The 15350-nt window shown below is 35.5% G+C and overlaps 1 protein-coding gene across 1 annotated transcript in view; it reads left to right on the plus strand.

The window, feature by feature from the left end:
• Nucleotides 1-15350, plus strand: part of LOC149785146 (protein mono-ADP-ribosyltransferase PARP14-like) — a 66457-nt gene that overhangs the window by 1089 nt on the left and 50018 nt on the right. Inside the window, exons 2-4 of the mRNA XM_089978929.1 lie at nucleotides 264-547; nucleotides 5384-5558; nucleotides 6210-6364. Coding sequence (XP_089835055.1) covers nucleotides 264-547; nucleotides 5384-5558; nucleotides 6210-6364 — 614 coding nt within the window. The remainder of the gene's footprint in view (nucleotides 1-263; nucleotides 548-5383; nucleotides 5559-6209; nucleotides 6365-15350) is intronic.

Consider the following 15350-nt stretch of genomic DNA (forward strand, 5'->3'; position numbering starts at 1 on the left):
GTTATACCCAAACAGTCTCTACTCTAGGAACTAGCCTGATAGCACGCTTAAGACAGTTTTGGAATACGTTCTTTACACTGTCCTCGCAGTCTGAAATCTGATCGTGTGACATTTTTGCGCTTATTTTGAGCAATATGTTGAATAACGATTTTTGGGTCATTAGAAATTTCTTTGACAAATATAATTTGTGTTTAGGAACTGCCAAATGGTCAAAGTTAGTCATTACTGTCAGGTAGTATCTGAATTGCATTGTTTCGCTACAGGTGGAGAAGCTGTTGAGAGAGAAATTGCTCATTATATTAAAACAAACGGAGATTTGACTGAAGGTGAAGTGTTCGTCACTGGTTCAGGAAAACTTCCATGTTTAAAGATCCTGCATGCTGTAACACCAAAATGGCGAGGTGGGACAGAAAACGAGGACAAAACATTGGAGAAAACTATCGAGAAAATTCTCTCAACGGCTGAGTCAGAGTCACTCCGGTCCATTGCAATGCCAATGGTTGCATGTAGGACATTGTTTGGGTATCCAGTCATAAGAGCCTCTGGGGTAAGAGAACTTTGGTTTTTATAAATTCCTGCCCCTTGAGTACAAGGAAGAACATAAAATAAATTTTCCTTTTTAGGTAATTTCAAATGAAATCTACAATTCCTTTGGTGAATTATTCGTCTCTCAATTACATATTCACTTACACATTTCACATTGCTAGGTTTCACTGCCCTTGCTGGTACTTATAGTGGATGCGACAATGTAAAGGTACTATGGACTATTAAGTGGCTCTCAAGATAACAAATGATGGAAACTGGTTGAGTTTATCAAAATCACGTCACTGTGTGTATCTCGGACTTCATTTGCATCATTTATATTTCAGCCATCTTGCAGGTATTAACTGGTTTTAACTTTAGAATCATGCTTTTCTTCTCCAAATACATTGGAATAAAGAAATGTATATCTCCCGATTAATTGTAAATAAAACTGGGACCCCTCTTTTGGTTATAAACAAAGGTACAATTTGAAATAATATCTTTTATTCCCATATAATATATAGCTTTTGGACACTATATATCCTCATTAGATTATGTGAATTAATATATTAGTACCTATGAGGATAATCAAACAACAAAAATGGACATAATGTCGAAAGATATTACATCATGCACTATTATTCACAGAAATCGTATAAGTGTAATAGGTATTTTAAAAAAAATAAAGTGCAGCGAATTATTTTGTCCTTTCTTCGATTTGTGCGAAGATGCATTTTCCATGGCATGGCTGCGCTCTGATGGCATTTGATCGAAACACACAATATCTTTATCATTTGCCACTTATTTGATCCTTCGAAAAAGCAGCATCAGGTCCGTGGATACTCAAATCTAAAACAATTATACTTTATCAATGCTAACATAGACCAACCTTTCCATATTTTCTTACCATTTTTCATAATCCGAATTTTAAAGATTTGTCTATTAGAACTTCAAAATGCTCTTCACAACTGCAGTCAAGTCGGTGGTACAAATTCTGTACCTGAATAAACCCTATTTGCACTGTAAGGTCTTTACAATTTGTCGGGTGTCGTTTGGATATTCCATCAGAAGATTCTCTGGGGTAAGAACATTTTTGGTTCTAGTAAATTCCTGCCCTTTGATTACAAGGAAGTATACAAAAAGCCTTCTTTTTAGTTAAGACAATTTCAAGCGAAAGCTACAGTTTCTTTGATGAATTCATTATCTCCCAATTAATTGATTACATACAAAACCTTACTCTGGTATATCCTAGCTTTTAAATCAATTATATTGATATTTCAATATGATCATTCTTAAAAAGTTTTTGATTACGTATATAAATTTAATTTGGCCTGAAAGTAGATTGAAAATAAAATACAGTAATTTGATGATGCAGTATCTGTTATGGGCCAGCGGATTTGATTTGAAATGTATTTTCATACATTGCTTTGAAGAGTTTTAGTCATAGTATAATAGTTCAAGTCACAGTAGATTATATTTATTTGATTGTCCAGTCACATTATAGACAGAATAAACTTGGCTATATCAGACCCACATAAGGTAAATCATAAGTGTGATTATTCAGTAGATAAGTACCCGTATACTAACATAATTAAATGCATAGAGTATACACTTTGTTCCGTCTTGTCGTTTTGTTTCGAATCTACGATAAATTGAGCGAGTTTCACCCATCCTCCGTCCGGAAGAAGGACTGATGTTCAGTAATCAACTAGTGAATTTGCCTGGAAGGGCCATCTATCCAACAAACGGATCTGGACGTGGATTGGTGGGGCTCACTAAATGTTATTATATGAGGATTAATGGGGCTCTCTAAATGTTGTTACATGAGTATTGGTGGGATTCCCTAAATGTTGTTACATGAGTATTGGTGGGGTTCCCTAAATGTTGTTACATGAGGATTGGTGGGGCTCCCTAAATATTGTTACATGAGGATGTGCCTCTGATTGCAACCCTCTTATTAAAGTCAATGAATAGGTTTTGCTAGCTTTTGGTACACATAATTTTTGACAATATATATGAATGAATAGCTCCATAATAGATTCATTCAGGCTTAGCACTTAAGTAACTAAAAGATGAGAATAACAGAGCAATTTAGAGGCTGGTATATGATAACAAATTTCAGATGAATGTTATCGAACGCCTTCTTGGGGCCCTGAGTAGTAAAGTACATCCCTATCCATGTACTATGTATTTACTCGAAACATAAACATCTAGACGTTCCTAGCTAATATAAAGTATAGTCATCCAATTAGGCGGATACGGTTGGTAACCTACATATCCCGGCAGTAGTTAACAGTGCGGCAAAATTATTTTTATAAATAGTAATCAACAAAATTCAGCAAACTCTCGCTCTTCAAGTGTGGCTCAACTTGGGCATTCTCCCTATGCTGTCTAAATTGAGCTGTTGCACATAATTTATCACAACGGTTTGCTTTCGTAGTTTAGGTAAGAAAATTTACATGATAAAAGACACTGCGTGGCATTTGTTTGTGTTTCTTCAATTAATATGAGCATTATGTCTAAATCAAAATGATAATGATGAGGAAATTGATGATGGTAATAATAATAATAATAATAATAATAATAATAATGTTGATTGTTATTTCTATGCTATTATTGTTTTTGTTGTAATTATCATCATGATCGTCGTCGTCGTCGTAATCATCATCATCTTCATCACTATTTTTGAAAACAAATACTTAAGAAAGGCTCTTCTCATAGATTAAAATTTAGTTGGTAAATGTTATAAATTTAAGAAATGAGATTTGATTGGATAACTGAGAAGGATGACGAATGAAAGAGATATAATGTCCAAGACACGGTTGTGAAATAAATGTTTATATTGCTTGCATGAATGCGTTATGCTAACTGAAGAACGATTTGAGGGCATCATTCTAAAAATTTGTTGATTCAGAATAAAGTCGCACAAAATATATAATCACTTTTATACTTGTAAAAGTTGTTATGGTATGTGAACGGATGAAATTTCTAAGACTAGATATCAACGGCATTGTCCTGATAAACTAGATAATTTGTTTGCCCTGCTACATTCAGTTAAATCCATAAATGTTTGATTTTTGAGGGGAAAAGTTGTAAATTAACAGAAAAGTTAGCTTCATAAAAATATAACGATACAGTTTTGTACGAAGTTAAATCTTTGATAATATTCTTTTACGAAATTGGGAAAACCAATTTCCATTGTGGAATATGATATACCGTAGACAGAAAAAACACTCAGTAATCTACATTATAAAACATACGTATCATGCATCAGATTTCAAGGAGAGAAGCAGAGCTGTTGCAATTTTCAGCTCTCGCTCCATATTCATTTTATCTAAAACTTCGAAGACATCAGAAGAATTTGTCATGCCCGCATCTGACATTTCAAAAATGCGCCAAATACATACGAAATATTACTATGAAAAGATAACATTTTGGTGATGTTTGACTACTGATATTAACGTCATTTCGTAAGACAGCTCTTCGCTGGCCCATGCATGAGTGAAGGAGACGTATATTGTCAAACTCGTAAGAGAATAATCTTATTATAGAAACAGTCTAAAAATGTCATCTCCGTTTGCCTGGAAATGAATGCTTGCAAAACGCAATTTCTGGCTATATCAGATCTCGTTATATGTGAAATTGACCGCATATGGAAGTACGACTCGACAATGATTTTCGCTCCAGGTTTATTGGCCGTGTTATCTATATTAGATTACGAAATTAGAGCAAACGAGTTTGAAGCTGTTACTGTTACAATTACATAATAATTTGTTTACCCTGTTTTACAACTATTGTCGATTTAGATGCTAATACGAAATTTGTAAGACAACACAATGTTTTGAATGAATCGTACGTTAACAATCTGTATGCAGTATGTATTTTGACATCAATGAAAAGAAATGCCAATTAAGTTATATCGAATCTTTCCTGCATAGTAATGTTATTACTTTGTAGGTTGTCTGCAAATCTGTTTTAAGTTTTGCGGAAGTTGTTTTTCTAGTCTGAGGATCCTACTATTCGAAGTTCACAATTTACTACTTTTTCTCCAAAACAATGACGCATATATAAGAATGATTTGTTTTCTATCATTACTTGCCAGAAACACAAAGGTTGTGTTTTTCAATAGCTATCTGACGAAAGGCAAAACTTCGATGTCACAAAATACCTTTAGCAATGAATTCTTTTACAGAAAATGTTTGTTAATTTGAATACTTCTTGGTTGAATTTCCTACTTTGCTTGTTAAGAAACGCATCCATTATCTTTGTCCAGAATTGTGTTATGTCATTCCAGCCAAAAGAAGCAGACCATTAACCAGGCTCACCATGTTATGATGGACGCTGTCCTGTTGAAGAACAACTCATCATAATATTTGATAATAATTGATTTTTTTTTCATCCACATATGTGGGATAATTGACCAATAGCTGAAGTTATAATTTCGTAATTATTTATTATATTTTCATTCATTTTATGGTACCTGGGGTTACAAAATCATAATGAAAGGTTCCGATGGATTCCATTGGTATAAAGTTTTGACAAGATATGCTGGTCTCATAAATACTTATATTAATTCATAATGTGTGTTATAACATCAACTATTTCTAACTTGCCAATATTAATCAAATAAATATTTTCGTTACATATTCTATAAAAAAAATGATCTGGGTAGAAATTACCGATGAATATACAGAAACAATAAACTTTGTTGAAATATATTACGATTACAGTTGTCTAAGTAGAAACTGTTGGTAAAGTTTAAAATAGCAAATGTAAAGACTCAAACAGAAATGAGCAGTCAGGTATTACGTACCGGAAGTGAAACTCAGACAAGGGATTGCCAATTCCTCTTCCTTTTCAGGTACTCTTGCATACAATCATCAAGCATTGTCCCACAAGGTTTAAATCTGTCCGTGAAATCTACATTTGTGATACAGACGCTACTAAACTTCAACAATTTCAGAGATTGGCTGAGAACATGTTTGGATCTCAATGTTTTTCCATTCCACTGGGACAAAATCTGACGTTTGGCAAAAGTAAGTGTGATTTGTCCAAATTTAGAACTAATTAATAAGGTTATCAAAGAAAGGGGACATATATTTCATTTTAAACAAGTGTAGTGTTGTTACATCAATCGATCGGTACATTGCAAGGTTTGTATAAGATTGACTTCCTTTGATTTTGGACTGGTTTATATTTCTTTGAATGTATATATGTATTATGTTCCAATGGAAATCTTCAAATTAAGATGTGTTTAATTGTTGATGCAGATAGGTAATTGGTGTGATAAAATATGTTTATGTGTGTTTAATTTATGTGTTCTTATAAAATGCACAGGTTGATATGTTTCATCAACTTTCTGTTTGTATGAATACTAGAAACGCTAGTCGGACGACGAAGAACATGGAGAAGTTTGTAGCCATAGCAAAGAGACATGGAAGTAAGATTACGAGGACGTGAAATAGGAGGAATAAAAGCTTTAATACTTTTCATGCTAAAAACGTTTTCAAAACACAAAGCCAGCTTTGTCTCAAGATTATATTATTCATTAAAGCCAATTGGGTATAGGGTTACATTCCGAGTCAGTTACCCCTTCAAATGAGATAATGTAAACCTTTGATTGATTTATGCCGTGATGTCTTGGAAGACGTTTAATATTAAGCAATGGAATGATTTGCTTCATTCAGCACTTGCGCAAAATCCCAAAAAGAATCACAGAGAAGGGTGGCAGACCATCGTTCAGAGGAGAGGTATTAGAAAAATACATTTACCGGACGGTAAAGAAATTATAATTGCCTGGGGAGACTTGGCCAGATTGTCGGACTGTACACCACCGTTAAAGGTAATAATTGCACTGATTGTCTATTTACCTCATCTTTAGCTACAGTTTGGATGTCTTTGCATTTAAAGTGTTCTTATCTTTTAAAATATTAAATGTAAATATTAAATGTAAAATATTCAGAGAAGGAATAAAACATGCAGAGACACGTCATGTTTGTCAGATTATCTTTTAGTGTTTGACGCTTGTTTTGAGTTTTCACACTGTTAATGTGATATTACTATTTTTTATTTTTTTGCAGCTGCTGGTACACCCTCACCTTAAATATATATTCTTCTTTGTCTCATTTTGTAGGTTAAGTTTACCTTCTTTGTTTGCCGTTTGATAAGATAGCTAAAACAATTGTTTTTGAATGACATTAGCTACATTTGGTTTGAATTAATACATTCTTGTATTTTGCTTCTAGTTGGATCAGTAATTGCATTTCTATCATTTGCTAGAGTATTGAGTCAAGCATAGTATCTGATGTAATAAATACATCTTGTATTGGTCTTTGAGAAAATTGAACATAAGTAATACCACAATGCTGCCTAATAATGGCAACCAACACTTGTGAAATTGAGAATATTATAATATGCATAGTCGTCTTAAATGTATGTATTTTAACTTCTGTAAATTTAAGCTGGCGACCAATGGTATTCAGCGGCTAAAATATTTTATCACTGCTTGTTCATATGAGTTCTCATTAGACATTTTATGAAAAACAAATTTCAGAATAGAATAGTGAGGCGAAAATCGAATCAGCTCTACATCTTAGGACATATATTTTGAAAGACTGTTGTAACTAGAGTGTGTAACGATACTCGTTTTGGATTTTGATCGAACATGTTTATTGTTTCTTTACGCCAAACTGAGGGTGTTATATATTTTGATTCTGTCAGCTAGGCGTTTGAAAACAGTATTTCCTAGACTGATAATTTTAAATTAGTTGACGTGCGTGCCTTATGAAAATTCTGAAAATGCACACATGCTGTCAGTGGTTTTTGGGTGCTGCTATTGTGGGGGATGCGGGACAACCACGGAGGAATAGAAACATAGACTCTTCGGCTATCTTTGATTGGGTCACTATGGCAGTTGCCTCTACCCTCACCTCTAAACATGTTTTGGCCTACATCCATAAAATGTAATAGCTGACCACTACGTGTTTCCCCATCCCACCCACACACACACACATGAAAAAAAAATCTGCATAAGGTTAACATTAATATGTCACCATGAGGGGAATCTGATATTACAGAGTCAGATGGACATCAGCTTACTTAATGAGTGACAGGCACGTGACATATTGCATAGTGTTACAACGAACAGTATCAGTAATATAAGTATGTCAACAGCCATTGAAGCAAGACCAGAAGTAGATCGCTAAAGTTAGCGTAAGTGCCAAAATAAACATAATTTTTGGTGCAGGAGCAATGAAAGTTTTAACGAAATACACAGAAGTAGTTTGCACGCGAGGTTTTAACAAAATTTATTACCAAATAAATTTTAACATGCATGTAAACAAAACACTGAATACTTCAGATCAAGCAGCATGATAGAAATAATGGTCGAACATTTCACACTAGTCCACATCATTATTGACTTGGAAGAAACAACAAGCGAACGAACTGCTTAATACGGACTGGCCACGGATCGTAAATGAAAATCGTACTCATATAATCAGAGTCCATGTCACATAACTGAGCAATGGCGTGTTTTGTATCCACCAATTAGAATCAGGGGGAGATGTGACCTCTCTCTCTCTCTCTCTCTCTCACACACACACACACACACACACACACACACGCACACACACACACACACGGTCACTATAGAGCGTTTATGAGATTAGATTAACTTCATCAGAGTGTTGGGAAGTTCTAATACAGTACCCTAAGCTAAGTTTAGAACAAAGGCATGTCTTGGAGAGTTACTGAAAATGAGTATTGTACCAGTCTTCCAACCTCTGCTGGTGCTATTAATGATCAACTTATGGCATCCTCATTTCCATGGAATTAATTGTGTTTGAAGTCGGCTTTCAGGGACATTCGTCATCACAGGAATTTTCTACGACGTCTGTCATAATAGAGAAAAAATAGAGCTAGAGACATGTTTACAACAATAAAGTGAACATACTATCTTATAGCAAGAGAAAGGGAGAATGAAGTTAATGAAAACAGAGCTTCGCAAACTGTCAGTATGTAGAAGACATTATGGCTGAGCTGAAACCGCTGAGAACCATGAGTGGAACTTATTTAATTAGGCATAAGAGACAAATATCCACACTCCCAAACCCTCCGTGACATTAACTTATAACCAATACGGTAGCAACTGCAACGACACCTGCTGTGAGACTCTAACGAGGGAAAGGATTACGACGGTTGCATCAGGTGACGGAAAGTCAATGATTTTGTCAAAACCTAACGGTCCTTTTAAGAGTTTGCGCAATCATTGCCAATTACAAAAAAGATCCCCCATCCCCAAACATTGTGAATAGAGAAATGTTAATTATTATTATTATTATTATTATTATTATTATTAAACAGATCAAGGCATTTTTTATTTTCCTTATGTTTTGGTATATTTCTCAATAGGAATCGCAATAAAAATTCAATTATTTCACAAAATGTGCATTTGTCCTTCTTATTGTCTTGCAATAGATTTCCTAGAAGGAATGGGTACTTCTATTTGTTTTGAAATCTATTCGTTTTCCTCCTTGTTTCTTCCTTCGCTTCCCTTCGACGTTCTGGATGCTTTGAAGACAACTATCATTTCGCTTGACAGACATCACAGGTATCTATATTTTTGTCCCTGGCCTGCATTTCCTTGCTTTGAACATAATCGATATTCTGCGATCTAGTGTCTTTTCCCTTGACAGATATAACAAGTATCATGGCTTATATCAATGTTACATTTCTTAATGACTTTTGTTAAACGTCTTGTACTTGCGAATCACTTTCTGTGAATCTTTCACCAGAAGTGTAATCATTTGGATACTCTTCCATCTTCAACGGTTTAAAATATCATCCTTACACCAAACATGTTCGCTGGCCAAGGTTCCGATGTGTTAACCCTATCTAGACCTTGGCGGTTCGATTAGATAGTTGAGTGCTTTGTCATAGCGACATCTATTGGATTTCATTACTTGTCTTCCGTAGTATGTAATGGAAACTAGCCAGTAGCGTGTAACAAGGTTACATTGTTACTTTGTATATTGGCCGAAAATGGTGGAAGCAATTGACTTCAAACATATACTTTGCAAGTTTAACATCGCAAGTATGGCTGCGTACCTGGGAGAACCCATTACCTGTGTATTTGAGGGAAACAATGTATTTGTACAAACACGGACCGGCAGTGGAAAATTGCTTATTCATCAGTCCATTCCAGTTGTGTGCTTCCCTTGTATCAGTCATGTGGGAACAGTGTTCAAATTTGAGAGACTTAATTTTGATTTGATGCAGTGCCTTGCCTACACATCTTATAAAATTCACAACCCTAAGCACTGTATTATCCGATTGATCTGCCAAGGTGCAGATCGAATTAACACATCGGAACCTTGCCTAGCTACCATGTATGTATGTATGTGTGTGTGTGTGTGTGTGTATATATATATATATATATATATATATATATATATATATATATATATATATATATATTGCAAGAGTTTACAGTAGTCAAATAAAACTTTAAAGGTCCACCGTCATGAAAGATCCACACCACTACAAGGAGGGATAACAAACAAACAGACCAATGCAACATATTTCTTGTACAAGGCACACGACTCCCTGAGAAAAACCAAATGGAATTAAAATGTATCGAAGTGTACCTACGGGTATGTATATGTGCCTTTCCAACGAGTCTCCCTTGACCAAACACTTTGACGTCCAACTTCCAAATCAAATGTAAACGTCTTCACAAAGGGACTTGTACCACTAAGCACTGCCTCATCATTGCAACGGAAAACTGATTTTTTCATTATGATGTTCGTTACTGAAAATTATTGTGACTTTTATCACTCTTGGCAATTAGAAAACCCATGTCTGGGTTGAGTTTAGGAAACCGACCATATTCACGCTTCCAAAATTATGGATTAAATTGCGCACGTACAGCAATTGAACGAGGATTTGACATTATCAAAAGAAACACTAATGCTTCATCTCCTTTGGGCAGCGGACGACGAAAGGTTTTTATGTGGATAACATCTCCACTAATACACCAATTAGTCCGAGTTTTCGCGCTGGCTAGAGTTCCTGCAGAGAAAACAGGTACGCCAGAATGGAAGCGATCTTGTCGAATATTAGAACATTGGACGAATCAAATCAGCGGAGAGAAGACTCTTTCGTAAAAAGCAGGACCGTATGTGGACCTCATGCAATGTAGAGTATGTTAGCCCCTCGATATGCTTTGCAAGTTTACCCTCAAGTGATTAGCTGAGATCTCCTATTTTTCCAGACTGAAAATGTGTATCTTTCAGCACCAAATTATTCATCTCCATTACCAATACCTAAGAATTTCTTGAATATATGACGAAGGATTCGATAAATTGGAACAACGTGGCCACTGTAAAGTGCAGTGTCGTGATAGTTTAGCATCGAGACCTTGTGTTCCTCGAGTAAAATGAACGATTAACGGTTGAACCTGCAGATGAGACGAGCATTTTTGAATCAAGCGTGATAGGTAGATATCAGCTAAAGGTATTCCAACAGAAGAAAAATGCTCGTGACTCACTGAGAGCGTCCCCAAAATATGGATGGATGTTCATACCAAAATGCAAGCCTTTCGTATTTTCCAAGAAAGGAGAGAAACGAAACGATGACCTGTGTGTCATCAACTCGTCGATTGTGATCATCAGTGCTCCACATTCAACGCTCTGTCAAGGAGCCAAAAGAAAAGCTGGTAATCCACAGCAGAAACACTGAAAAAGCACGGGAATTTTGCTTAACCTTCTCGTTTTCTACTTTCAATGTTCTCAAGTTACTGGCATTCACATTCCGCACTTTTGTGTCACCTATTGAGCTTGTCACGAATACATTCATGAACAATTATTTTATCACTGACGAAACTATAGCTTGCTCTCAGAATTGAGATCTGAGAGTGAAATATTATTTACTGGATCAAATGCTCATCCTAATTTTGCTCAATGAACCTGTACCAAACATGACGACTGTGAGGGAAAGAAGTGGTGGATCACAGTTTCTCGGAGAATTATAGCCATTTAATTTCGAAACATGTCCCAGGAAAAGTATTTGAACCTGAACAAGTCCTATACATGGTGCTAATATTATTTACATGAAAATAGGAACCGTACAGCTTAAAGACTGCATGTGTTACTTGGCTATGACCCAAACGTCTATGGCTGGGATTTAGGAATATATATTGCACGAATTTCATGGATGCCTGTGGTATATTGTCAAACGTGTTAACCAGACTGAAAATTTTAAAATTCTCATAAAGGTTTATCGATGGAATAACTGCATGAAGGGACTCGCCATTCACGCCAATGACTGGAATCTTATCGATATCACGTGGTGGAAATGTGGGAAGACGACTTAAATACACGTTTGAAAAGAGATCCAGAATTCAGACGCGTCGACTGGATGTGGTGAATATCTAACCTTGGAATCCTCGTGAGAGTTTGCGTGAAGATCAGACCAGTGCACACATATTTGTTGCAAGGCACATGACTCTCTAGGAGACAATTCAAATGGAAATAAATCTAATCTATCAAGGTATGTTCGCTGTACCCATAGATCTGTATATGTGCCTCTCCAACAAGTCACCATGGCAGAATAAATTGACGTCTAACTATAAATCAAATATAAATGTCTTCACAGATGGACTTGTACCATTACGTGTTGCCGCATCATTACAACAACTGATTTTTCCAATACGTTGATTTTTGCTCAAATGTGTAATCAACACAACTCTATTGTCCCGATGGTTCTAGCCTTGAAGCAACTTACCAATCCAATTGCATGATTTGAAAAATGCTGTCTTGACTCGTTGAAAATAATTCATCCTAAACGTCCTCATTGACAGAGTCTCAGTGATCATCTCTGAATGCTGGAAAAGAGCTTGCTAGACCCGAGAAACATCCATAAATTCATTTCCGTCTCCTGTCGAAGCAATTAAATCATCTTACATGCAACAGCAGAGACAATGCATCAGTAGATGTAGAAGACTATTAAAATCGCAAGGCAAGAAATAGAACAGGAGAAGAAATAAAATCATATATTTGAAAGATTTTTACTAATAAAACTTTAGTCCCAAGATAATTGTGAACGTTCCAAGAAAGAGATAGACCTTTTTATCATGCCACCTACGATGATAGCTAGGCACAAATGTCAGTGGGTAATATTCTATCCAGTGTTTTCCATTACAGTGTCAGCTCCCAATGAGTTTGAAATCAAAATGTGCAATCGGAGACTACATCGCTCTGAATAATAGCTTACCTGTATTTAAAAGTGAAAGTCATCAAAATTGACAACACCAATCCAGGCGTGGAAACTAGAGTGGCTCCCGTCATAAATTTTAACATTTGTTGTTCAACGCGGTGGCGTTTTAAACTAATCAGCAAGCTCGTCCACAGCAGCATTGATATTTATATTTACCGAACCTAACTAAGAATATATTCAGTTACGGGTAAAAGTCAACAGCATGCGACGCAGATTTGAAACGAAAATCAAACATAACAGATCATTTACACTTACACCTGTCGTTGAAGGATAAGTATCTGTTCAATAGCGAGGCTGTACGTCGGAGACTAAATCGAAAGAATTCTACGTGCAACGTGTCGAAGTCTTACCTTAAGAAGGAACCGATATCAAGTATACTCTGACCAGAAGCACAGTCAAGTTTACCATTCAACGAGTGGAAGTCAAACCTTCGTCATTGCCACATGACTTCTAGCTCCTGGTCAGAGAATATTGTTATGGTTGTTACATCGATCGGCCTAGCCAAATAAAGAAGTTGGTCGAGAACATATTGAAAGTGGGTATAAAGACTTGATAGACCATTGAATACCTCGACTGCCTCAATAGGAGATGAAATTCAACAGAGTACTGATGCTTCCTGCTTTTCGACTTACTTTATACGCCTGCTTAAAGAACAAGTAATGTGTTAAATCATGTTCATCATTACCTATGAGAAGAAAATAAAAGTAATACCTGAGAACTTAACTGAATAATGAAAAAGGATTCGTACACAGTTCACTGGAGCCTTGTGGTTTGCTGTAAAGATTAACTCCAAAATCCAAAGAGTTCGAGCTTATATTATCACAGACATCGGTCATCAACTCATTGGAAGAGTGGAATATTTTGATTCATGTTTGTTACCTCCTACTATTGATGATATAACAAACTTTATGAGAAGAAATACTGTATCCACCCCATTCAGTTATCAAATATCCGATTCGATAATATGTAGACAAAATTGTGCCAGTTCTTTTTTATTTTAGGTCTTTGTTTGGTTTAGCATTTAAAATCGGGACATTTTTAAATGTGGATTTAGAAATTAAGTTGGGTTTTTTTTAATGTGACTTTTTAAGAAAATGAACCCCTCATTATAGCATTTGTGAAGGATGAGGGGCATTATTGGATATACAAGGTCTTTTATAAATATTCAGTATAACCAGTGCGGAAAACCGGTGATATTATTTTTCTTTAAAAATCTAACCCTATGCAAAATACAGAACTGTAGATAAAATTTTAACGAAATACACATGTGCAACGTTTTCATTGTGCACACGCGTAAAATTGTAGATTTCTTTGTTATTTTCCTTTTGACATTGCGCATATGGAAAATAAACAATTACTGCACATGAGGAAAAAAATTTTCCCTGGAATTTTATGTGTCGCTCGACAGTTTTGTATTTTGCATAGGGTTAGATTTTTACAGAAAAACAATATCACCAGTTTCGCTCACTGGTTTAACTGAATTTTTATAAAAGACCTTGTATATCTTATGTACCGTTCAAAGAACTTTTAATACCCTTCATGTTGGTGTATGATTGACGGCTGTAATATCGGTTATAGAGTATACATCCTAGCCTTACTTCAGATGCGCACCTTTCAAAAAAAACTGCTTGCTGCGTTTGGTCATTTTCACTTCCTGGACTTAAGAGGTAACTTGTATAAAAAGAGCCAATAACTTTTTTACTTTTTATATATTTGTTAATTTATTCATTGCACTTTCAGAAACTAGTATTGTCTAGTCTTGCAAAATTGATTTTCCCTATTTTAAGAGCTGCTAAACACAGTGTACTTTAGACTAATTCAAGCTGATTTTTTTAGCACAAGGGAGCATTCATTTTAGTTAGCTGTGTGCTTAGATCATGTACAATTTCCACAAGTACAGTGTCCAAAGAAATTGCAGCCACAGTACATGAAAGCGACACAGAGGTATACCAACTTTCTCTTCATTGTGCATCTTGCAAATGTAAATAACTTCACTTTACACCGGCCACTCTCTAATTGGTTCATAATGTCTTCAGTGCACCCCCATTTTAAGAACAATTGCATGCACATGCCCAAACTTACAAATATATCTGCGGCCATAGGATCGTGACCTTTTACATATCTTAAAAGAGAATTAAAAGAAAAGGTGAGAAAAGAAAACAAAGGGGGTGGGGTCCTTAAAAAGTATTTGTCATTCTTCTGTACAAGGGACGGGATTTGGCAAACTAGAGGCTTTACAGAATAATGTTTCTACATGAAATCTTAGACCCCTATCATGCTGAAAAGAGCAACGCAGTTATCTGTATTGTGCAGCAGATTTCTATTTCGTGTTCTAACCAGCACCAAAACATACAGCAACGTGTAATATACAAATATAATTTTCTTTGTTTTCTCTATTTCATCGTCTCCTGGGTACATCGTGACCATTGGTGTACTGTAATTATGCCCTATAACGGTTTTAGAGATGAAAGCAGCGAATTGTCAAATTAAAATATACATACCAACATCATATTTCTAATCTTGAGAGTTTATACATGCATTCTGATTTTGAT

This window comes from Sinohyriopsis cumingii, chromosome 13, assembly GCF_028554795.1.
Source record: "Sinohyriopsis cumingii isolate HCF-2022 chromosome 13, ASM2855479v2, whole genome shotgun sequence".
Lineage (NCBI taxonomy): Eukaryota > Metazoa > Mollusca > Bivalvia > Unionida > Unionidae > Sinohyriopsis > Sinohyriopsis cumingii.